This window comes from Indicator indicator, chromosome 1 (assembly GCF_027791375.1).
Source record: "Indicator indicator isolate 239-I01 chromosome 1, UM_Iind_1.1, whole genome shotgun sequence".
In the NCBI taxonomy this organism is placed as follows: domain Eukaryota; kingdom Metazoa; phylum Chordata; class Aves; order Piciformes; family Indicatoridae; genus Indicator; species Indicator indicator.
Genome location: NC_072010.1, coordinates 103919020 through 103945042, shown reverse-complemented (window position 1 = coordinate 103945042; position 26023 = coordinate 103919020). Strand labels below are relative to the sequence as shown.

The window sequence follows — 26023 nt, the reverse complement described above, 5'->3', positions numbered from 1 at the left end:
ATATGGCTAGAACAGAACAGATTTTTTTGCAATCCAAAGGCAATTTGGAAACTAACCCCAGTGATATCCTTTCAAATGAAATTACTGATACTTTGAGTTGATACCAATATAATGGAGATCAGATTGTGCATCTGGATTTTAAACAGACCCCTCACAACATTATGATGATTAATATTGTTCATAGCCATGCAGGCTAACATAGCAAGGGTAAACAGAACTTATTATTCAGACCTTAATTTAGTTTTCCAAGTTAAGGATGGGGATCAAGGAAGCTTTGACTTCTGTACAGTAGTCCACAGTTAGCTGAGACGCATAACATGAAGTTTATGTTTTCCTCCAAAGTATCAAGATGTCAATATTGCCAAAGGCAGGCTGTCTCTATTAGCAGCTCTTGTATCACTAGAGTAGGCAGGAACTTTTAGACCACAGTGTGCGTAAGCAGTGGTGCAGAACCAAAACATTCACATAGAAGGGTATAGCCTTGCAGACCTCTGTGCTGGTGTGGCAGGCAGGCAGGCAGTACTGGCACAGATTTCGTTCTGACACTCAGCTCTTGCATGGGGTCCAGATGTGACAAGCCCTGCTTCTGCAGCCTGGGAATTGTCTTCTGGGCTCTTTATGCACATCATCAGTTCCACTTGTCAGAATTTGTGGAGATCAGCCTCCTTTCTTCATTCTGTGCATCAGTAAAGAAAAAGATGCTGAAAAGTCAAAAGTGTTCATTTCAATCCTCTGACTCACTAAGGAATTTTAATGTCTCTTTCAAGAACGACCCACATTTCTCAGGCGTCCGATTAACCAAGTGGTGCTGGAGGAGGAAGCTGTGGATTTCCGGTGCCAGGTCCAGGGGGATCCCACACCCACAGTCCGGTGGAAGAAAGATGATGCAGACTTACCACGAGGAAGGTGAGAGCAACATTTGTGTCTCCACATTTTCAAATTGAATTTGCTAAGTAATGCTGAAATCACTTCCTACTACTTAGAGTTTGTTCTTTGATATTATGGCCAAGATTTATTTCCCATGTTGCTGGTCTTTGACACTAAAAACATGGTTCCAGAGCCAGATGAGCAGGGAAGCCCAGATCAAATGATCCAAGTCATGGATTCCTCTGGAAAGAAGAAAAGTGATGCATAGGTATTGTGAGCATTGAATATTGATAAATTTTCTGGTGAAAGTAAAGTGTTTTAGGAATGCAGTAGCGGCCTTCATAATAACATGCTGATACTAAAAGTGAGAAAACTTTGCTGGAGTGTTGTAGAGCCACTCAGCTGCACTGACTTAGAAGCAGGCCACTGTGATGGGTTTTGCTGGTTTCTTGACTTATGTCTAAGAGAGAAATCTTGCTCTTGAGGAAACAACCAAAAGAGAAGTGGAAAACAAAGTTGAAACGTGGAAAAGCCCCCTTATGTTGAGGAAAGATTTGTTTAACCTGGAAACAAACCTGGAGAAAATGCCAAAGTAAGCAAGGGATGAGAGTCTGTCTTGCAAAAGGACATTAAATTAGCTTGGCTCACTTCAACTAAAACAACAAAGTCTGGTCTGTACTTTTTGGGAACTCCTTCCAGTTTTGATGCTGATTCCTTTTTTAGATTTAAAAAAATCTCAACACAAATATGTCTGTGAAAATGAATGAGGACCCAGACCTCCATAAATCAGCCACTCCTGGCCCTTTGAGTCCTGATGCATCTTTGCATAGCACTTTTAATTTCAATGGAAGACATGAATACTATCTTTTTTTTTTAACCCCACCACAGTTGATTGTTCTTTCCCATCTTATTCTTGGGATGTTACCAATGGAATTTGAAGAAAGGAAAAAAAAATCTAAATATTCTGTTATTCAAACAAGTGCTTTAAACACTGGACTTGTGCAGGCTGGCTGCTAGTGGTGTTTCTGCTGCTCAAATCATGATGTTGCAATGGTGCTTGTAGCTAGTTTCTGTCAGTGCATATTAAGTGCACTGTGAGTGCACTACAAGAGTAGACCTAACTAAAAAAAGTTAGACTTTGCTGTCTGCTTTCTTTATTACAGTATGTTGTAAATCTTCAACCCAACAAGGTGAGAAATGTGGTAAGACTGTTATCTGGCAGTCTACATCCATGTGCTAAATATGCCATTTACTGTCACATACTTCATGAAAACTGATGGCACAATTCCTCAAAGTCATACAGCACTTGATCATGTTTGTGTCTTTTGTTTCTCAATTCCAAAATCTTAATAAAAATCCCAAAATTGAAATTAGAGAATAACTTTGTTTCCACATCCTCAACTCCATAAGACGCCTTATTGTTCTTCAGTTAAATATATTAATGTAATATCATCTACAAAAAAGTCTATATAAATGCAGATATATATGCATATACGTAGAAATACTTACATTTAAAGATTAATTTCCTTGCAATTTAAAACAAATTAAAAATCACATACCTTTTTTGATAATTATAAAGATAGATATGCATACATGTAGCACATATCTTGAAGAGCAGACTTCTGAGTGACAGGATGATTTTTTTTCTTTGCTCTCTATTTAAGTGTGCATTGTTGAGTCTATAGTGTATACATTGTGCCTCTGTGATTTATTCTTAAGGCTGTGCTATTTCTGTTATTTTAGATCATATCTACTTCTAGGTGTTGTAAGCCGAAGTAATAGATGACGAACCAACAGAGCTTTTGTTTACGTTGCACTATTATTAGTTGTTGTTTGTGGGTTTTTAAAGACTGTATTCCTTCTTTTACTTTTATATCTTAAAAGTGGAGGTATGTCTTCAGTTATGTCTATCTCCCAGAGGAGACCACCTCAGGTGATAGATGACTACCACTGCTCTTGCCCTTGCAGCAGGTTACCAGCACCCAAGCCAGGTGGATTGTGGTCATCTAGTAGAGTCCAACATATACGCTTCAAAAGCACATATATCTGACAATCTGGACTGTGTGTTTTCTTTCCTGAAATGTGTCATTTTTATAGCAAGGTATTTGAGTCTTCGCTGCCTCAAAACTGGAAATTTCCAACCTGTGCTGCATGATGCTTAACTAAGGAAGACAAACTTGGAATATCTACTAGAAAAGCCATTGTATTTTTCTGGATTTTTTGATGCAAGCAAAGAAATTTGCCCAGATGCTGTCTGAATGAATGGATGAATGAGAAAATGGTAATGCAGTAATTTTTATAAATTATGAAGAGAATCTCTAAAATTTTCTTCCTTGATGAAATGGGAGATTTTTTTTTCTTTTTTGAGGTAAAACTGAGTTATTTTTCCAGCTTCTGAGCTCCTGCATGAAATAGGAAACCCTCAGGGAATTCCCTTTGTTATTCTTCCTATATGCATAAATCCTTCTGAGCAGATCTGTGCAGCTATTTGTCTTGCATCTTTCAGTATCAATATTTCCTGTTTATACATCTAACAATGTTCTTTGCATTTCTATCCATTATTGTTTTTTAAAATTTCTTTTGGCTTCATCCCTAGACTATAAGAGAGTTATAGTAGGCACCTGTTTCAACAATTACTGCACATTTTTAATATGTCTGTTGTTAATTCAGCTTTCTAAATTCTTGTTCAATGATAGTAAAGTGGGATAGATGGAATTTTTGTATGCATTTTGTTTCTGTAATTTGCTCCTGGTGGATTAAAAAATCAGTGATACTGGAATCATAATCTTTCAGAAATCCTCCTCTGTTTTTCCATCTTACTCTCTTTTTTTTTTTTTTTTTTTGTGACACAAGTGAAAGCAAAGAGAAAAATAATCACAGTAATTTCTGGTGACAAATATAAACAGTATTGCTGCACCGACTGGTGTGTTCAGTAATAATTGGGAAATAATTTCAGGCTGCTAGAGTTTTAATTATAAAGGTCCCTGGTGAAAAATAAGCATCTCCAGTTGCAATTGGATTGAATGAGAAAAAAAAGCAACTTCAAAAGAAATCATTATGTTTGACAATATCACTATTGAAAAAAAAATAATTTGGCCATGCCATTGAATTTTTTTATGTAATTATTCATACATTTATGAATAGCCATTCTTTAAAACTGAGAATAGTTTGACAAAAGTTTATTCTGAGCATGCAAGGCTTCATTCCAAATTTCAGCTAATTTAAATTAATGATCTGAGCCAATTATGGTAGGCTATATTTTGAATTTAAAACCTTAAAGCGATTCTTATAGTGGAAGTTTTCAAATGCCTAGGAAAAAAAAGGTCTCACTAGGAGTCAAAGGAAGTTACTTAGCAAACATCCCTGATTTGAGATTTCAAATACTGGTATATGTCATGGAGATTCTTCTATGTATGACAGAGTAGGAATTAAGAAAGCAATGACAAGAGCCAAGTTGAAATCATTGTGAGTTATGTATGCTAACTGTTTTTGTAGTTCTTTTACATTGTTGTGATAGTGAATGAATTAAATACTTCAGAATTGAAAAGTATTTTTAGAGCCTAAACCAATCCCAGCAAATTAATAACTTTGCTATTAAAAGTGTTGACACTGCACCAACAGGGAGAAACAAAGTATAATGTGAAGTCTAGAGTGCAAAAGCTTTTTTCTAGAATCAGGCACCCATGACTGAAATACAATGTGTAACAATGATAGAGGTGCGTGGTGTATGTTTTATTTTAATTGCTCTAAAACATCACACCGTATCTTCCACAGTGCACAGAGGCTAAGAAATAGCTAATCAAGTATGACTCATGTCAAGCTACTGGAGATGAGCAGGATATTGTGGGGTCACCAGACCTATGCCTTTGGCTGAAATATTAGGTTCACCATTTCATGAAAAGAAAAGCTTCTTTTCATAGCAAGTGACATAAGGGAATGGCACAAAAATTGTACTGAAGTGACTCAGACAGTTCTGGCCATGCATAATGGCTAGGACCTATGAAAATTAAATACAAATTGTCTTTATGCATTTAAGTCTTTTTCCAGCTACATGTTCAAATAGCTTTTACTTTGATGTCTGCTTGGCATAAATGGAGATTTTTCTGCTAAGGAGCTGAAGGTCTCCTGTGTGGTGAGGAACTTAGTATGGCCTGGATCAACTTTTGATTCGTCTGTTTTTTAGTCCTGGTAACAGGAAGAAAATTATATATTTTGAGAGCCTCCAGTATGAGAGTGGCATATCTATGACTAGCAATTTAATAACATTTGAATAAGGCTTGTACAGTGTTTCATGTCTTCAAATTTTCTAGTGAAGCTGAAGAGAGCAGCTGCATAGTCTGTAATTACATAGCAAGTAATATGAATTTTTTTTTTTTTTTTAGGAAGTGAAGAGATTTTCAATTACAAGTTAAAATTTATGACATGCTATAATAACTGTTTAAACCTTTTATACAGAAGAAGCTAGCAGAGCCAGCTCTTTGGAATGGTGAAGTTAGCTCAGCAAATGTATTTTTCAGTTGCCTTAAAAATGACTGAGTAGCAATCACATGGGCTTTTTTCTCTTTTTTTTTTCCATTCCAGCCCAGAACAGCTGGTTTAGCTCAGTAAATACATCTTTAATGAAATTACAACCTGCTTTTGTAAGTTGCATTTACAGACACCATCTGATTAGATGAATATTGTACTAGAGATGAAAAGTGACAACTACACCAGGAGGAAAAGGTATTTGTTTTACATTCCACCCATGCAATGGGGTGTAGGCAGCAATACCAAGAATGATGCTTCAGAACAAAAATGATGTGTAGTTTACACAAAGTATATTGTTAAGTGTTAAGAGATTGTAGGTGATTAAGTGACACACTTCAGTGAAAATTATTAAAAGCACAGTAAGCTTTCTTATGTACCAAAGATTAGGAATACTCATTTAAATTTTTTTGGGGAAAATGCATTTTTAATGCATAGACATAACATATGCTAAGATGTTTGTTAGTTCCACCAACAAAAGCCTGTGAAGATGTTGGTTTTCATATGTTTTAAAAACTGGTAATTGCATACACATAGTCTGGGCAGAAGTAATGTGTGATGGTTTAGAACTGTCTTTTTTAATTTTTCTTTACAAAGTTCAAGCACAGAAAGCAAAAGAATCTAAATAAGTCACTATTGGGTGTAAGAAAGCAAAATAATGATTATTCTAAACACTTCCATTGGAGTGGTAGAAACGTTTAAGAATCTCTACTCAAAACAAAGTTGGGGCAGTCAGAGTGTGAGTCTGACTCAGCTTGCTGTGCTGTCTGGCTGCTGCTGCTTCTTTTCTGGCTGAAGTTAACACACTGACCTTGACAAGCTAAGTCTAACAGCCTCTCTGCTTCTTAACTCTCTGCCTTCTGCAAGGGGGGTCTGGGGGAATTCCTTCTGGTCTGAGGGGGGAAGCCCCTTGGGGGAAGCAAAGGGAGCTTGGTTGTGCTTTTCTGTTGATTGTACATATTTGTAAAAGTTGTGAATAGTGTACATTTGTACATATTCATTGCATTTCATCATAGATTGTAGATTTGCTTGTAAATACAGCTTTCATTTGCTTCCAGACTGAGCTAGCCTGTTTATTGTCAGTGTGGGAAGGGGATTTCAGCTCTCACAGTGTTACATAATGTCTGTCACACTTCTGATAGTTGTGCATTTTCAGTAAGTGCTGTAATTCCTGTGCTTTCCTCCGTGGCTTCCTGTAAGCTCAAAACTAAGGGTAAATGCCAAAGCTTTAAAAATTTATTGCTGTCTTCCAGATGCAAATCTTTGAAATAGATTTAAATGCAACTGAGAGCAAGCCTTATCCAAAAGAACTGAGAAAAGTTATTTTAAGAGGAGATCCACAAAGGGTCTGATAGCCAGAGATGTTCTGCATTATTATTTCTCGTGATCACAGGATAAGGCCCTGTAAGTGAGAGAGACAGTAATTTTTAACAATAAACATAGTGCTGCATAATTCTATTTATATTCTGTGAATGGGATAGTGAAGTATTTAAGTACAGCCTGCTCTAGATACAACCAAGGGGAGAATGACCTTTCATTAAAATATGAGTTAATAACATTAGAGCACTGTGTGCTTTGGTCGGGTTAATCTCTGTGCAGATTGTAACAAAATACAGTCTAATGTGTACTGAAAATTAATTTGACTGAAGAGTGTATTTTAGTAGTGTAATGGATAAAATCTTTGGTTACATCAGCAGATTTCTGCTGTAATTAATAACAATTAATGGCTTGAAATAAAGGGTCAGGGGAAAAGGATGGGTTTGATATTAGCTGTATCATGTGCACTATTCCTCACCTCTGGTTAGATTCAGCATGATTTACATGCTCATCTTTTGTTTAGTAAACTGAAGCATCAAGGAGAGATTAAGTCTCTTTATGAGGAGCATAGAGGAGAAGATTGGATGTTCTTAGTAGCTTGCCAAAAGTAGACAGTGAAAGAAAAGGATTTGATATGCTATTTGTATTCTTAACATACATCTGGAGGGAGTAGAGACATTTTGCAGAGGATGTTGCTATCTTGGGTTTAATGCAGCACATGGCTGACTCAGGGCAAGCTGCAGTGCATGCAACTTGCCGAGAGTTCATATAGCTATACTAAGCACTGGCAGATTTCATCGAAGTGCAATGTAAGCATCTTTTTAGATATTATGTTGAGTCATTTGAGGAAACTTCTGTAAAGCCAGAGATATCACTTGGAGATAACTGATGAAGGATAAAAGGCAGGCAAAGGTTGGATTATGTACCCTCGTGCTGGTGAGGTACCCTCTAACATTCTTTTGATTATCTCACTTCTCTGATTGCTAATTTACCTGTCAATGATCCCTTCCTATTCTGTAAGTGGAAAAATATTCCTTACAGTTTTCTGAGGAATACATGGCCAAATGAAAGTGTAAGTTAGAGGCTTTTTTGACATTTTAAATCCCTCAAGACATGTCACTGAAAAAAGTCCTGTAGATTCATTCATCCCACAGTTACTGTAGAGGTCTGTAGTCTAACCCAGTAGTTATCTGCCATTCAATTTGTATGAAATATTAAATGCTATGAGCAAAGTGTTAATGTCTGGATCTGCTAGATACTCTTCAGCAGAGAAACAGTTAATAACATTGACATTTAAATTGGCTTCAAGTTAAGTGTCAGTTCTCTGAAGAGCTATTGTTTCAGGCAGTCTGTTTGTAAATGCATGAAAATAGTCTCCAGTTGCTTATATAAGGGTCAAGTTTGAGTAAATGTCTTTACAATTCCATGGACAGCAACCATAAAGGAATTGTGTCAATTAGCAATCTTGACTTCATGTTTTCCCTTTATACTATGTGAACTTTTGATAATCTGTGAAGTGATCACTCACTGTACATTTAAAATAGGATTGCCCCAGAGAATGTTTTTGGTTTTATTGTTCTTATTTAGCATCCTAAAATTATTAAATTTCAGATAATTAATGAAATCACTAACAGAGTTCTGAAACAAAATTTAGTGCCAGTAGTAGCAGCCTCAAACATGGATTTATCTGAATTTTCCACTCAGATAAAACTGCACTAAATAAATAATCTTGCAGGAAGGATACCCAAGAAGTGAAGGCTTAATAATGACATAGTGTATATGTTGTACTTACAAGTTTCAGAATCCTGAAGTAGCCTGCTTTCTTGAAAAATACAAGGATATAGGTTTAAACTCACTGTCATCAGTTTATTGACTGTTATAGAGGGAAGCAAAACAAACAAACAAACCTATGCATTTTTTTCTGTAAAACCCTCAGGAAAAGAGGGAGGGAGAAGCTGGTAGTTGTGTTCAAGTGGGAGCAAGATTCGAGACCTGACCACAGCATCAATGATGCTATTAGAATGGCTGGACTTGCAAGAGTTTCCTCTGCTTTAATACATTCAATCTCTACATGGGATACAAAAGTTACCATCTCAGTTAAAAACAAAACAAAACAAAACAAACCCACAAACCAAAAGAAACTGTCAGAGAAAACACTGCAAGGTTAAAGTTTTAAGCCTAAGAACTACTTTCCAATTCCTATTAGTAAGCCTTATGTTGAGAATTAATATTGGCAAAATGTACTTTTAAATAGTATGACTTATATTAGTATGTAATATTTAAGGCATTTTCATTAAAACATTAACATGACTTCGTCTTTAATTGCCACTTCAAAGTTGGTTACTGATTTGAAATACAGATTAGAAAGTATTTAATTTAGTTCTTTGCAATTTCATCATAATCATTCATCATGCTTATGGCAAATAATGACGGACGTACTCAACTTTTTTGCTTCAGTCTTCATTGGTAACCACTTGAACCACACCACTTAAGTCACAGAGGGCAATGGCTGGGTCTGGAAAAATGGAGAACCACTCACTGCAAGTGCAGATCAGGTTCAGGAATACCTAGAGAACCTGAACGTGTATAGGTCCCTCAGATTGGATGAGATACATGCATGGGTCCTTAACTGGCATCTGAGGTTGCTAGGCCACTAGCCATCATATTTGAGAAGTCATGGCAGTCTGGTGAAGTTCCCAGAGATTGGAAAAGGGGAAACATACCCCCCATTTTTAAAAATGGGAGCGAAGAAAACCCTGGGAACTACAGACCACTCAGTCTCAGCTCTGTACCATGGAGCAGATCCTCCTGGTAACTCTGCTAACACATACAGAAAACACCGAGGTTACTGGTGACAACCAACGTGGCTTCACCAAGGGCAAGACATGCCTTATGGATCTGGTGGCTGCCTATAACAGAGTTACAGCTCTGGTAGATATGGGAAGAGCAGCTGACATCATCTGCCTGGACTTGTGCGAGGTATTTTACACTGTCCCGCATGACATCCTTGTCTCTAAGATGGAGAGGCATGGACTTGATGATGGACCACTTGGTGGATGGAACTGGCTACATGGTCACACGCAAAGAGTTGTGATCAACAGCTCAATGTTCAGGTGGAGACTAGTAACAACTGGAGTTCCTCAGGGGGTCTGTCTTGGGTCTACTGCAATTTATCATCTTTGTCAGTGACATGGACAGTGGCATTGAGTGCATCTTCAGCAAGTTTGCTGATGACACTAACCTGTGTGGTGCAGTGGACCCACTTGAGGGGAGGGATGCCATCCAGAAGGATCTTGACAGGCTCAAGAAGTGGGCTGGTGCAAATTGCATGAGGTTCAACAAGTCAAAGTGCAAGATCCTGCATCTGAGTTGGGCAAGTCTCAGGCAGAAATACAGACTGAGTACAGAGTGAGTTGAGAGTAGCCCTGAAGAAAAAGACTTGGGGGTGTTGATTGATGAGAAGCTCAATATGAGCCAGCAGTGTGCTCATGCAGCCCAGAAGGCAAATCATATTCTATGCTGCATCAAGAGGAATGTGGCCAGCAGTTCAAGAGACGTAATTCTGCTCCTTTACTCTGCTCTTGTGAGACCCCCCACCTCAAATATTGCATCCAGTTCTGGTGTCCCCATCATAAGAAGGACGTAGAACTGTGGGAGTGAGTCCAGAGGAGGGCCACAAAGATGATCCAAGGGCTGGAGCACCTCTGCTATGAAGAGATTATGAGATTTAGACCGTTTTATTGAATAGCTTGGTTTAAAGCACAGTGCACTTTCTGTTTGTATTTTATGTCATTGCAATTGAGAGTGTCCACTTTAAGAAATTACAAGTAATCTGCTGATCACAACCCATAAAACAATTTGGACTAAAGCAGAACCTGCTGTCAGTATATTTTAAGAAAATCAAAGTAGTGAATTAACCTCTATCACTTAGGACTTTTTGGGTGTGTTGGAATAAAGCCAGTGAACTATTTTATGTGACTGCTTGCATATATGCACAAATTGAATTTGCACAAATGCAAGGTGATGTCACATTGCCTTACATCTTTCTCTGGCATGAATGGTGTAGCCAAAGAATAGATGGGAATCTGGAGATGCAGATGAAGTGGCAGTCATCACTGAGCACTTTGGGGATAGTTCCCTGGTAGCCCAGTCTGTCGTAGTTGTAATCAGTGTCTTAGAACTATTCAGCAACAAGCAGCCTTGATTTCAGGGGTACAACACAGTAATTTGAGACCAGTGCATGCATTCATGCTTGCTCTGTCACTGCTACAGATTTTGCTAGGGAAAGAAAACCAGATACTCCTTTATGTTTCCCTCAGAAGGCTGTTACTCACATAGGTTTGTGCTTTCTTCTTCACTTAATCAATGAATGGAATGGAAGTGGAAAAAGTGAACAATTCTTGTAAGGGAGCTATCGGTAGGGATGACTGCATCACCAATGGGAATGGAGGCTGGCTGTTCTGCTTCTGGCTCACAAAAGGCAGAAGAAGGTAAGGAGCTCATGCTTCCTATCTCACTGCAGCTTATCCCTGGCTCCCTCCACCTGGCACAGAGTCTAGGAGCTCCTTAACCACCTCCTGTTTACTCTGGTTTTGGCCTGTGGCATCTCTCTATCTGGGCTTCCTAATCACTGATGGTGTGAGTAATCTTGAAGCTTTGTGCGTGTTTTGCAAAATATCTTGTGAAACAGGCAAAAGAAATTAGAGCAAAGTAATTCTTGTGCCATCTCTTAAAAAAAATAGACTTCCAACCTCTGATATACTGTGATACTGTGAAAACCTACAAAGCCTGCATATAAAGATTATCTTATTTTTATTTATTTACAGTAATGTTTTAGTAGAAAATTAGTGCCTAGTGTAAATTGATGCACCTTTTTTTGAGACTGGTGACATCAGTTCACAACAGTTAAGATGTGGGTTTTTCTCTTACAAACTCCCTTTAGCAAGGAATTTGACTTTTGGAGTTGGGTTTATTGAATTCAATGTGTTCTCACAACTTTAAAATACAATGCTGAGGCAAGTCCATCCTTTTATTACCAGGTGTACTTTTATTAGGTGTACTTGTATGTCTAGGAATGTAATCACTCCAGCTGCAAACACAGTTTTTCTACCTGTGCATGTGAAAGACAGAGGTATACATATTTTTATGCAAAGTTGCTTGCACATTCTTGAAAATCTGGAAATCTAAGGGTTCTATGAAGTACTCAGTAAAATGTATATCAGATGCCCCAAAATTCGTGTTGATAAATCTCTCCTAAGTTCATTAAATTCTTGCTCTCTTTTAATTTTTTTTTCTTAATTTCATAATCATGGTGGCTGAATGTGGACAGACACACTTTGGAATGTGGGAAAAAATAAAATAACTGTGATGAAAACAGTTTAATTCAAGTTTATTCTTAGATGCTTAAGTCAATGGTGTGAACCCAACCTCAATGCATTAATTTGTAATACTCAAAAATAGTTAATGTATTTTGTTTTATTTGTTATTTGGTTGAGCATATGGTAATGGTTTTGACACAATTCAGTTTTTTATTTTTATTCTTTTCTTTTCTTGAGAAAGACAAGGCTTTTTCCCCCCACTTTGTCACAGCTGGTTACCAATCAATCTCAATTCACAGTACAGTGATGATAACACATGTTGTTCAGGGGCCAAATCTGATTGGGTTGCATTTTCAGCAGTGTTTCATATTAAAAAAAAATTGCGTCTGTATGGCAGTGACTGTCAGCACACTATTGTACAACTGTCATTAATCAACACTAGCAACAATGAATGCATTCATATGTGCCAGAGACTGCCAGATTTCACTCAAAATCACCCATTTCTATTAGAAATTCCTCACCAGCAGCGTTTTCTCATCTGCTTGTTGTTTGTTTCATTCTTCTTTTCAGTCCCCTGCCCCTGCCTTCCTTGTCAGTTAATTAATGGCAGACCTTCTCTAACTATTACTTGTCGAACAGAAATTATGCAATGTGGTGCCCCAAAGTGACTGGTTTATATCCAGGCATAGGCTGACTAGCTGTTTAAAAAACTTCTCCCATATTAGTCTGATGGCTGAAGTCTAAGATGAACTGAAAGGTTAAGCACCTCCAAATGTTTAACAAAGAGAACTTAAAATCAGTTAGATGGCCATAAACAGATGAAACTGATGTCTGACACCCTATGTTTTTAGCTGAATGTTGGCATTATTTGGCTAGGAGTCAGCAATATTTAGGCAATGTGTCAGAAGGTGTTTCTTGACACTGCACATACTTGAAAGCCATTGCTTTCTTAATCCACTGGCACCATTATGGACCAGCCTAACCAGTATGCTCAGGTTTTCCAGCGTTCCATTGTCAATCCAGGAGTCTGGTAACCTCTTTGTGTATTAGCAGTCAGAGAGGCCCTGATCCTGATTCCCAAGTGTTTGGTAGCACTAATCCAGGTGAAAGTGAACTTCTTCAGAAACTCAGGTGTAAACATCTTGCTATGGGAATATGAGGCTCTGTGACAAAGAGGAGACAGGGCACTGTTCAAGACTGTGCAGGTGGATGCTTAAGAAAACGAAAACATATTCAGGCTTCACTACTTGCTACTTCATGGTCACTTTCTCACATAAGCTTCTTGTGCTGCTGTGGATTGGGCTAAAAGACATTTTTCTTCTGTTCTCCTTCCTGTCTGCTTCATCTGTCAAAGCTCTTCACTGAACCATGGTGACTTCTGGGGACTGTATGGGTGGAACAGATGACTGAGGAGCAGTGTATCAATACTTAAGGACAGCAGATGGTTATAATATCCCATGGGTCCATCTGCATATGAAACTAATTGCTAGATGGACATTCTGTCAGGGTGGTCCAAAAACCCAGTATGGCCTTGTTGGAAAAGCAAACGGGAAGAACTGGACCTCTCTTTGAAGCAGTTGATAATTGGGCCATGATAGTCAGATGTTTACAGCACCCTCCATTTCACGATCTGAGCGGGAGATGATGGCTGTACCCTCACTCTGCATCCTGGCATGCCTTGCAGGTGGCTTCTTCCCCCAGCAGCCTTTGCACAGTTTGCATGATTGGCAGGTGCAAGCATAAAAACTGCTGAATCCTTCAAGGCAGCTGGCTGGCATGCGGGCACCAGCAGACTGGTGAGATAAAGAGCAAGTCAGCTGCAGCCCACAGCAGACTGAAGAGCCCTGTCTCAGGTTTCCTACATCCCAGTTCAAGCAATGACTCAGTCAGATACAGTCCTGTTGCCTGTCTGCTTTTATCTTGGCAGTGGTTAGTGAACCTCAGAGACATTATTTGTACCAAAGGAAAAAAAAAAAAAAAGGGTTACTTCTTACCCAGGTTTATAATTCCTATATCCACATTTGGATTAAAACTGATCTTAGTTTTCTTGTATTACAGGATCTGAATAGAACTTTATAGTTTTGATACCTTTAGTTTCTTGTCTGCAACTCTGTGATCACCAAAGACAAATAATTGCTCTGTCATTGTGGGTACTGTTGTCATATTTTTGAGATTTTTAGAAGATAATTTGTGTTTTCTCTCTTATGAAAACAGTGATTTCTCTTTCCATTGACTAATTCATCACAGTATGCAAAATTACATAATTTGTGAGCAGTCAAGAAGAAATGGTCCTCAACTGCGTATGGCTATTGAACATAGTTGCAATGGATCTGTGCTGCTCAAGAAACTGCACATTAAGTTCTCTAGCATCATAGCTTTTATATCCCCTTAATGGTACTATACTAGCAAAAAAATGGCCCTAGAATTTTTCTGAAATTTATCATGGCATCTACTTCTTTTTCCCCTTGGCATATCTTTTATATTCATTAGTTAAACCTGAAGTACTGCATATACATATAATTAAGTATAACTCTTAATAAAAAGGGGATTATATGTGTTTATCTCTGACAGCATAGTTAGTCTTTTTTAATTTAATTTTTGCTAATAAATAGAATGGACTTACTAAACAAGAATGAAGCCATATTTTATTGTGGTGAGTGTGAGAAGATGTCTTGAATTCTCTTTATTCTTAGAATTGATCATAATGCTCTAACTGATGTTGTGAGTTTGAATTAGACATAACAACTTTAAATGTTTCATTATGCAGGATCCTTTAAGATTCTTTAAAGTCTGTTAGCACACAGTGCTCTCGCTACAAATCTACACTAAAGGAACCAATAGCAATGTATATTATGTACATATAAATTAATGTTTCACATTCCCAAAGCATTTAAAAATTATCAGAGAGACTCACAGCATTCCTGACTAAATGCATTACATTCTTATTCAGAAAAAAAATGTAAAGGTGCTCTTCCATATTTCAATGTTTGCTGAACAAGTCTACAAGGTCTTTATTGTATAACAAAGACAAGGTAAATTAATTCTTCTGAAATTATGTTTTGAGTATGTATACAGTGAGAAAGAGTGTTGATATCTCATGAAGTGTTAACCTTTCTTTATTTTTCTCTTCCTGTTTCACTATTTGATACATACAAACTGAAGGTAACTCAAGTTTCTAGGAAACTTGAGGTATCATGGGCTTACTATATCTAGACGAACTGTTGTTGAAAATAATCTTACGAGAGACTAAAATATCCATGCTGAAAGCCAGGGTTTTCCTGGTTTGGGAACCAAACAAAGTTCATATAGGATAAAGTCTCCCATGGATTTTAATGGATCAGATCCTAAAAGTTTGTTAACCGTGAAGACTTGTGCAGGATAATAACATTCCAACTGAAAGTATTTTTCTAGCTGTAAGCACTTTAAATACATTAAGACTGAGTTTTCACTGAAGGCTGAAGTACTACATACAATTTCAAGTTTTATACATAATCATAGCTTTAGAAACAAAGAAATGGACAAGATATAACTGAATTATTTCTAATTTCTGTTAAGAAAAAGAAAATATCGTCCACCCTTAATTAATCATGTTGTAGAATGTCTGTGAAACTGATAAATCTCCTCTAATGTGCCTCTTCAATAAATGTCACCTTCCACAGTTTGAGCTTAAATATATGTTTTATTGTTTGTAAACATGTAGTGTTAGATCCTACCAACATGTTCAGTTTCCCTAAAGGGTTGCTGCTATAGAGAGTATATGTATAAAAGGAAGTTTCCAAATCAGCAAAAGGTAAAATGTGTACCTCACATAGTTAAAGGTGTGATAAATCTGAGCTGTCATGTATTGATAACTGATGTCTGATAGCTTAATTTTATCTTATTGCTCTAGATCAAGGACAAAGTGAATGATGTTATTAATAATGCCCTAATACTAAGTGAACATAGCAATACTAATTTTATGTAAAGTTTCTAACTAATTCCGAGTGCCATAAAAATGTCATGAAGATTAATGTTTGGTGGAATTATCTAATGCTAGATAATAATTTATCTTCCAAAGTTGGCTCCAAGATAGATTCAGACTGGCATATTCCAGGTGAGGGTCCTCATTCATTTTTGTTCTCTACAAAAAGAGTTTTCTTTCTCCTCCTGTAATACAGGTATGACATCAAAGATGACTACACTTTGCGCATTAAGAAGGCCATGAGCACAGATGAAGGAACCTACACATGCATTGCTGAGAATCGAGTTGGGAAAGTGGAAGCTTCCGCGACCCTCACCGTGCGAGGTGAGTGTTCCCATGGAGAGAGAGGGTCTGTGTCCTCGACGAATAAATTGCTTTCTGACAAAATAGATCACAACCTTACCTGACATTGTTTGGGCTTCACGTACCCTTTGCAATTTTGGATGCTGTTCTCTTTTACAACAGAGGTGAAATCCTGGTCCTGTTGATATCGCAGGAAAAATTTTAATTTACTGCAACAGGGTAAGATGTCCCTGCAGTTGAAGACTTGTTCCAATGGCTTTTTTATTAAAGAGTACATGCATATATATGCACAACTGTTGGCATAGACTTTAATATGTGAGCCATCAGTTGAGGCTATTAGTGACATTCCTTTCTGTAATAAGTACAAGGAGTATAGTTAGTAACTGTGTTTATTAATGCCAAACATAACGCAGATAGTATTGTTATGTGATTAGCTCTGCCGTAATTAAGCTCTCTACCTCTACTCTTTACCCAAATGATAAACCTTAAACCAAAGGAAAAAGAAAATCCTGCTTAAATTTTGTAAGTATTACAGCGTAAGGACTAACATATTCTCTCCGAAAATAATCTTTGTCTCTACAATTCACTTAGTGTTTATATGCTGCTTTTTGATGTAGTAAGGAGATTTTAAGACTGGTAGAATAATGAGTTGCCAAAATGTCTTTTGTGCCAGTAGATACAGACATGCTAAAGATTATGAGGAGAGAAAAAGTTTGTAGACGAATATTTCCATATGAGTAAATAGAATATAATAGTTATTACTTCATTCCGAAAGATAAGCAGCAATTTGGCACAATGGATATTATAAAGACACTATTTCACAGTTTAGTGGTGCATGCTGACGGTTTTCAGTGGAGCTGTGAAAGGTTAATAAAAACATTTTTAGCTTTATCTGTTCTCCCCTTTTCATACACATTAAATCAAATGTTCAAAGTCTCAATGGATTGCTTTATTAGAACTGGGGTCAACTGACCCAAGAGGCCAGCTTCCATTTCCATCCATTTAATGCATAGACACAGTTCAGTTTAATTTGCTGAATTCAAAAGGAAAAAAAAGCCCTGAGTCGCTTTGTTGGGGGGAGATGTTAGTATATAACAAAGAAAAGAGAGCATTGTGCTAGTCCAGCTGCTAAAATATTACTTCAGTAGTCACTTTAGATAGTAAGTGATAACGCAGCTCTTCCCATTTTAAGATGAAGAAATGCTGCATACTTCATGTCTCTGTAAGAGATTGGTTTTCCATTTTGTAACATGAGAAAAATAGTCACTACAGTGAACTCCTGGAAATACTCTCAGTCTGTTCCTTTGTCACAGGCAGAATTGTGGTATTCAATAAATCTGGCAACCCATTTGATAACCTTTAAACACTCCTAGAACTGTGTCCACTCTATATATAACTGAAGCAAGCCTTTGATATTTGCTACCCAGACTTTTGATATGAACAATAGCTAGAACCAAGCAAAAAGAAAAATTCCTTTCAAATCTTTTAAGCTTGAACCTGATGAAATTAAGGTGAAAGAAAAAAGGCAAATGAACAAAAAAGAAAAGCAACAATAACAACAACAAAAACAGAGGAAAAAAACCCCCCACACACAAAAAAGAAAAAAACACCAAAATCTAGGAAATATATAATCTAATCAATTTTCCTACAGTAAAAACAGATTTTCATTATCTTGGGTATTTCTCCCCTTTGGGTTTGTCATTTTCAGTCAAATACACAATGCTTGTCCAACACAAAGGAAGCCATGATATTATAAGCATGTTAAATATTCAGGATATGACAGAAAATCAGAAAGTGAAGAAATTCAATGGAGAAGGCTGTTACTCTGAATTTTCTCAAAACAAAGGATTGCACAAACTCTCATTGACATTAGAGGGACCACAAACAGCAACCTTTTAATTAAAGGAAGCCTTCATTCTGAATTCTTAAACTGTTACCAGTTTTTTCCAAACTGCTTTTACAGCAGCCACTTGTCATGTAGAGACGCAAAGCCACATAACATTTGAAACTTTACTATGAGGGTGTCTTGATCCTTGCAGGTGTCATGTGTAGCTGCGGCTGCAAACCTGGCAGCCACAGCATAATTGTGAGCTCCCTCATTCATGGCTCCATCTTCTCAAAGCAGGGGATGAGGATACAGACAGGAAATTTGCTGTCACAAACAACAGATTTTGAATTCTGTGACTTAGCCTTCATGCCCTCTCTTGGGAAGATATGTCTCACTCTTACTTATCTTTCTGCAGAAGAAATAATTTTCATAATACTAGAATCTACAAAGTCTTCAAATAGATGATGGATAAAAAAGGGCAGCAGGCGTGACATAGTTAAATGAAGGGAATGTGCCAATGTAAAGGATAAAGCCGTAGAAGAGTTGAGAACTCAGATGATCCTTGCATGCTGTGGTAGCTCTGGATATGCACATCTCACAGTTGTCCCTAGCCTGCACATAAATACATAGAGCTGGTTAACATCTTAAAATGAAAAAAAAAAAAATTAGGAAAAAAATAGTGCTGTTACTCAGATAAACTGCAGCTACTTCTACTGCTAAAATAACGGAAGTTTCACCTACACAGATTCAACCTCAAGTCAGTTTTATGTCCAACTTTTTAACTTTTCTGATAGGGGATGTCTACATTTTATTACCAGAGGGACTGACAACCCTCTTCCTCAGCACAGGGATGATGAAAGACTGATTCTATAATCAAGAAATCACTTGTTGCAGCAGCAGCTTTCAATCTTGGTATCAACCTCAAACAGTATTAACCTGTCAATCATTTAGCAGCAATTTTTTTAGGAAGTAGCAGTTATCTAAACAGTAATTTGGGAGATTCCAGCCATTTCAATCTATTTGTTTTATTTTCGTCAGTAGAAAAAGCAGTGTGCTGTAAAGCTTTAAAGCTTTTATGTCTTTTGCTGAATGAGAAAAACTGTCCTGGGCATTCCGTAGCCCTTACTGGTTACTGACTCTTTATGCTTACATTTCTGCTGGTATTTGACTCAGAAAGCAAATACCTTGCATCTACTGGTATGACATTTGGCAGTCTACAGCTTAAATTGATATGTTTATCAGGATCTAAATGTTTGTGCTAATGCAATGCAATTTTTCTTTTATCAGGCATTAACAATGATACTTGATGATGGCATGCGAAGATAATAAAAAATGTTGCTCAGAGAATGGTTCCTATCAGCTTGTTCAGATGCTATACTCAAGTAAATGTGATAATAGTGGCATGTGACTAAACAGTAACAACAGTAAACATTTTACTTAGGCTGTCATTTGAGGGGTTAGCAATCATGGTAGTATCCATAGTGGAAGGTAACATTACACGTCATGCATTCTGACAGATATTCTTTTCTTTTTTTAATTTCTTTTTTATGTTCTCACTACACCATTGTAATGTCAACAGCTCGCCCTGTTGGTAAGTAACCATCCTTCTATCCATTTTAGCATGGCTTCATGCAATGCTTCATCTTTCATTTGCAATAGCATTTAACTGGCTAAAATTAGCAGCCAGTGCTCTTAACTGGCTAAAATTAGCAGCCAGTGCTCTATAGTTTTAACTAACACCAGGCAAGTGATTTCGACTGACAAAGTGCTGTTTCTGAACTTTGTATTTTCTGCTGTGTCGTGTATAAATGCATTTGCTAAATCACCAACAAATACCAATTGTTGAAATGGGGTGGGTATGATAATACTGAGACAAAGTCATTCACTCAGACTTTTTTTAACAGTCTGTTTAAGGGCCTGGTATAAAAGCCATTGAAATCAACAGAAAGGGTGGTATTGACTTCTATGTGCTTCTATCAGGCCCTAAATGATCTGCTCATTATGCTTTTATTGCATATCAGTAAAAGTGCAGGCTTTGCATGTCCCGTTTGTATCTTTCAAAAAGACTTGAAATTAAGTAGTCCTAAAATTGAAGAGGGGATGGAGTAGATTTCCGTGCTTGTTAAGAAGGTTCATCACTGATTTTTGCCCTTGGGTCATCTTGGAGTGCATTTTGGGAAGCACTGTGTAGAATGAGGACTGTTTTGAATAACAAGTCTAGAGGAAGACATCCTCTGGATTTTTAAATCCTGTAATAAAACTTTTATTTTTTCCCTAACTTTTGAAATTACTCTGAAAAAATATAAAAATATAACTCAGGAAAATTTGTGAGTGTCAGTAGCCTAAATTCACTTTTGTTTTTAAGAAATATCCTGAACATATTATTTAAGTTTCTTTCACGGATATTTACTCTGTGCCTCTATGGATTTTCTAACTAATCAGTTGTGCTGCTCCCCTGATTTTTGTAGTTTGTGTTCAGATGTATCTTTCAGAATAAAGATGACTCTCTTGGATTAGTGTAAAAAGTTGGTACTGGTGCCTATGGAGACTGATGAAGGGTTTAGTTTTATTTAGGCAAAACTTTTGTTAGATATATGTGTGACTAAAGTTTCTGAGTTTGAACTCTCTCAGCTCATCACTGTTACTCTTCACTGTTACAAGTTTGGAGGAAGAAAGGTTGGAATAATTTAAAGATAAAATCCAGGTTAGGCCTCTGTTTCCAGAATTAAGGTCATCTCATGCTTATTAGCTTGCTTGCACTAGCATATGTAGAGCCAAGTATCTCTGTGTTCATGGCATGGCTTCTGCACATCTGGAGGATTTCCTGTGCAGAATGGAAATTCACTGTTCTCCATCTGGGATTTTCATAGCAAGCTTTAATCCCATTCACTACTGTATTACTTTGTCATTAAGCTAGTTCTCAAGATTTTAGTTCCCAGGAGCTGTAACTGTAAGACTAGAGAAAGCTTGTAAGAAATTTTCCTATGCTTTGTAATTCACTAAGAAAATGCTACAAGATTAAAATATTTTACTTCTATGAATTTTTCTCACTTTGCTCACTCTTATAAGAAAACCAAGGGAAAAAAAATCACAAACTAAAGATTGTTTCAGGCTCTATGAAAACCATATAAAATAGATAACTGGAGATTCTCCAGTTGTTGATGGTGTCTCATTTCAGAACACCAATGCTTTTTTGAAGCTTTTCTGGCCATTTAGTCTTCCATAATTCTCCAAAGCTTATACAGAAGCTCTTGTCTCAGGTTACTTTATCTTCAAGTGTATTATTCCCTTGTGTAACCATACTGTGATCAATTTGAAACATTCCCTGCCTATGTTATTTTATTCTGTTGCAAGTGAACATGTGGTCCAAAGAAAATTCTTCCTTTATATGATTAATTTAGGAAACATAAATTAGAATGGCTGCCCTTAAAATAATTATTAAATAAGCTTATTGTCTTCATCAAATTATTTAATTTAGTGATTATCTTTGTGAATTCTGAAAAGTTTGTTAGTAAGTCTAACCCCAAAGAGATATTTAACATATTGAACTCCCATATGTGTATGTAGTGATTGCTGTGTATAAGCAGATCAGTGGCTTTAGATCAGTTTCATCTGAGCCTGCACCTGTATAGAAGGCAGTTCTGTCCTTATGATAGTATATGCCTTTATTGTTTTTTGCTTAACAATCTGAAATGGTTTTTAAGGCCAGGCTGGATGTGGCTTTGAGCACCCTGATCTAATGTGAGGTGTCCCTGTCCATGGCAGTGGGGTTGGAACTAGATGATCCTTGAGGTCCCTTCCAACCCTAACGATTCTATGATTCTATGAAATTCTACAGTTTGTATCTTTGTTTCGTTCAAGAGCAGGCAAAGCAAGCATCTGCCTATCCTGTGGGCACTTGGGTTTTTAAATTTAAAGGCCAGTAAGGCAAAATACAGTAACTTCTGTCTCCACCACCAGTTCCTCACCAAGAAACCCAAGTAATCTTCCATTAAAATTGTCATTTGATGAGAATGGTGAATCAAATCTTGTAGCATTTTTTGCTCAGGAATTAACAGGAATGCAGAGCAAAAATACACCTCCTTACAGAAAGAAAACTAAAGCAAACACTGCTTAATGTTTTTAAGCTCACAGCTCTCTAGGAAGGTGACATTTTAACAGAAGTATACATATGTATTTATGTATATGTTTAACTGCAGGGGAACAGTTTAAAAGTTTATATTATTTTTTAACACTTGAGAATTATCTAGTTACCTTTCATCACTGCTTCCAATTCAAAGCAGACATTCTTTGTCTTTATTGTGTTTTAAACAAGACCAAACAATTTTCTATCAATGGCTTGGCAATGAAGACTAGAGAAATGTATTTTTAATGTTCCAGGACTGTAATTCATGTTGTAAATGGATTAATTTTTATTTTCTATTCAATTTTTGCCTGCTTCAAGTATTTATTCTGTTAGTTGTGATGTTTTTATTTAAATTTCAGCTTGAGTGGAAAATTCAGGAGTGGGATTACCGATGACCATGTTTGGTTCAAGCGGTTATTAACATATGGTATATACTACATAGACAAAATGAGGTATGGTTCTGCCTGAGGTGGATGGCAGCTGGTGATTTTAACAATTCTATGCCAGATTACTCATCATGTTTGGATTTGCTGCTAGGAATAAACGTATTGCCCATTTCTAACATGCATATTCTCTTAAACTTTTGAAAATATTCCTGACAGGATTTACACCATATGGCTTTAGGCAACCAGATATTTATCCCTATTTATACCATTTCTATTATTATTTCACCCATTAGATGGATTTTCCAGATAACTGAAATTTGTATTTTCTCATTTTCACATTCTGCTGTATTTCTTATGGCATCTAGGCAGCCGAATAGCTGCTAAAGGAAGCACAAAAGCTGGGAGAAGCCCAAAAGTTTCATATAGCCCTAATGAAAGCAACACTGACCCTCTTTTGAAAAGCAGTTGCTATACTGATTTTAGGCAGAGGACCTAAAGTTCCAATAGAAGATCTCTGAAATTGTGTCTGATGTTTCAGTTATCTTTTTACTAATCACTCAGAAAGTCATGACAGAGTACTCTGTTTCCAAATCAGTTTTAACTACATCCAAGTGAAAATACAGTTCTTTGCATTTCAGTTGCCTTGCAGTAACTCAAATTTACTTCATTTACTGTCATATGCTATGACTCATCTTCCCAGAAAGAAGCTACATGCAGCAAATAACCAGATACTTTTGCTACCTAGGTAGAAGTTAAGTATTTGGAATTAACTATGGATGTAAAGGGAGACCAGCCAAGTTACAAAAACTTCACTTCCCTACATGTTAGAGAAGAGAGAAGCTCCTGCCATGAATTTTCCTAATTTTGTATTAATTAAATACAGTCTATTCACATTTAAGTGCAGTATGGCTCCATGATGCATTTCACTCTGCTCCAGGAAGTTTCGATGACATAAGTCAGCCTGACATGACTTAATGGTCTATTAAGAGTGGTGCAGCATGAAACATAAAATAGAAAGTTCTGTGTTTTAAACAAAGTTGTATGAGGTGTTGTGACTAGAAATCATATTGCTCAGATGGTTCAGAGTGGTGAGAAAAATGCCTCATTCTTCTCCATTCTGACTCTTGTAGAGGAAGTCAATATAGGATGAATGCTTTTATTTTTAGTGGAGTTATGAATATGTCACCTTCATTTAAGACACTGACGATTTATAAAATAACAGTAATGGTCATTGCTATGTGACAGTAGAGGTGAGATCATGCTTGGCACTGTGGTGCCATCTTTCAGTGGCAGAAATCTAAAATCTATATCAGTGTGGTATGTTGCTGTCTACTGCTGCTACCACTCATAGAAATTTTGGTAAGAAGGAAAAGAAACTAGTGGACAATAGTTTTTCTTAATTTCTCTCTTCCTTAAGTGAAAGAATAATACATAATTTCTTCTTAAAAACAGCCAAATTCTTCAGATTAAAGAGAAAAACTTGTTACAGAATGAAATTCAGATTTCTTTGTATAGCAGGTAAGGGATTAAAATATGGAGCTGGCTTGTTCTTACATTTTTAACCCTTTAAAGACCAGCCTAAATTTAACTTAAACTTAAATTCTACAATGACTTCAGCTATCGCAGAAATACAATGTCTGCAATATGTGGGCTAGAATGGCACTGCAAGTGGATGCTGAGCACATTAGCATCCAAATATTTAAGTGCTGATCCACAGAACTTGTCTTCTTTTCTAGCTGTTCTAAGTCTTGTGTGTGCCAAACAGCAATCAGGACACAGAAACACAGAAGGTCTGATAAAGGGTTCTTCTTCAATGATGAGTGTGAAAGATGGCAGTGTATGTATTTAAAGTTCTAGAATGTCATGCTATGAAGTCCTGGCTCATTCCATTTTGGCACCATGTTTGTGCCAGGATTCATAATGTTTCTGTTTTCTCTTATAAAATCCCAGTTACAGCAAATGCACCTTATTTATTGATTAATTAATTTATCTATTTATATTTTTATTGCTGAAGTGTAGCTTGGGAAAGTTTTAAGAAGTTCAGTGTGCAAATCTTTCTTAACTTTCCTGAAGCATGCTCAAATCACTGGGAATTGTTTTCTTCAACATCATCTGAGTTTCTCCATAAGTCTTTGAAGATTAGTATATGAAAAAGTCTTTTAATATGTTGCTTCCCCTTAACTTTCTCCTCCTTTTTTTCTAAAAGGAAAAATCACTTACAAGTAAATCAATACATTAATCCACTCACTTTTCCTTTTACCTTCTTTGCTCAGTTGCTGCTAACCATATTACAGTTTGGACATGATCTCAGTGTTATTCAACATCAAAACTACTGTATACCCCATTTCTTGAATGCTGACTTTGTCAGTCAGCATAGTATTTTTTTCTTCCTTGCTCTTATTCTTTTCACTTATCAGTGGACCAAACTGAGTAGACAATCTCCTCTCAGCCTTTTTTGTTCTCAAGGGTAAATAAACCAGGAACTTGTCATCTTTCTCCCTATAGTATTATGTAGCCTATTAGCCTACCTAGGCTCTTTGCTGTTCTCATCATCTCCTTAACTCTTCTCTTCAGCATGTGGATTCATGGTTTGTTGAAGGAGATAACCAGATTACACTCATTATTTTGATGAAATCTTGCTATACCAGCAAGAGATAGGCTTTTCTTTTTAACTGGTTACCAGCATTTCCACTGTCTCTCCCATGACAAAAGGAATAGTGCCATATTATGTATCTTTTTGTTGACATCATTTAGTTTGCTAAACTGAGAGAAAGTATAGTAGCACAAGGCATCCCCTAATGTTACAGTTTACAGTAGAAAGTGGGCTAAAATGTTAACATTTTAGGAAACCATTTCTCTTCCACCCGATATGAACAAAGGCTACGTCCTGAATCTCAGAAGCTTGAGGAAAAAGACAAAAATTAAAAAGCATTTTCTAGAGTAGAGAAAGTCTTGAGCAATGTAAGTTATTGGTCAGACAGAATCAGTGCTACTCTTCTTTATATGCATCAAAAGTAAGTGAAGAGCTTTCTAGAAGGGATTTTCCAGCAGCATCTGTAAGGTAAAGGAGTCACTTAAATGAGATAATTGGACAAAACATAATAAAATAGAGATGTATGATTAAATAAAGGCAGGCTGCAATCTAATATTGAGATGAAATTCAGGACAGATGTTTAAACTTAATATTTAAATGTACTGTAATGTGAAAGAGGAGGCGTGGGTTAGAAAAAGTACTGCTGCTGAACTTAGAGCATTGGGAATGGGAGTGGGGGACAGAAAGTGCACACCCTTGTTTTCTGCTGGGTAGGAGACAGTTGGATTTTTTTCATAATTATTATCACAAGTTTTTTTTATTGACTTTAGTCCTAGGGAAGAAGGTAGAACAGATTCCTA

The 26023-nt window shown here is 36.8% G+C and overlaps 1 protein-coding gene across 1 annotated transcript in view; it reads left to right on the top strand.

Moving 5' to 3' along the window:
* Positions 1-26023, top strand: part of ROBO2 (roundabout guidance receptor 2) — a 409048-nt gene that overhangs the window by 273994 nt on the left and 109031 nt on the right. Inside the window, exons 5-7 of the mRNA XM_054392730.1 lie at positions 768-906; positions 16184-16311; positions 19698-19709. Coding sequence (XP_054248705.1) covers positions 768-906; positions 16184-16311; positions 19698-19709 — 279 coding nt within the window. The remainder of the gene's footprint in view (positions 1-767; positions 907-16183; positions 16312-19697; positions 19710-26023) is intronic.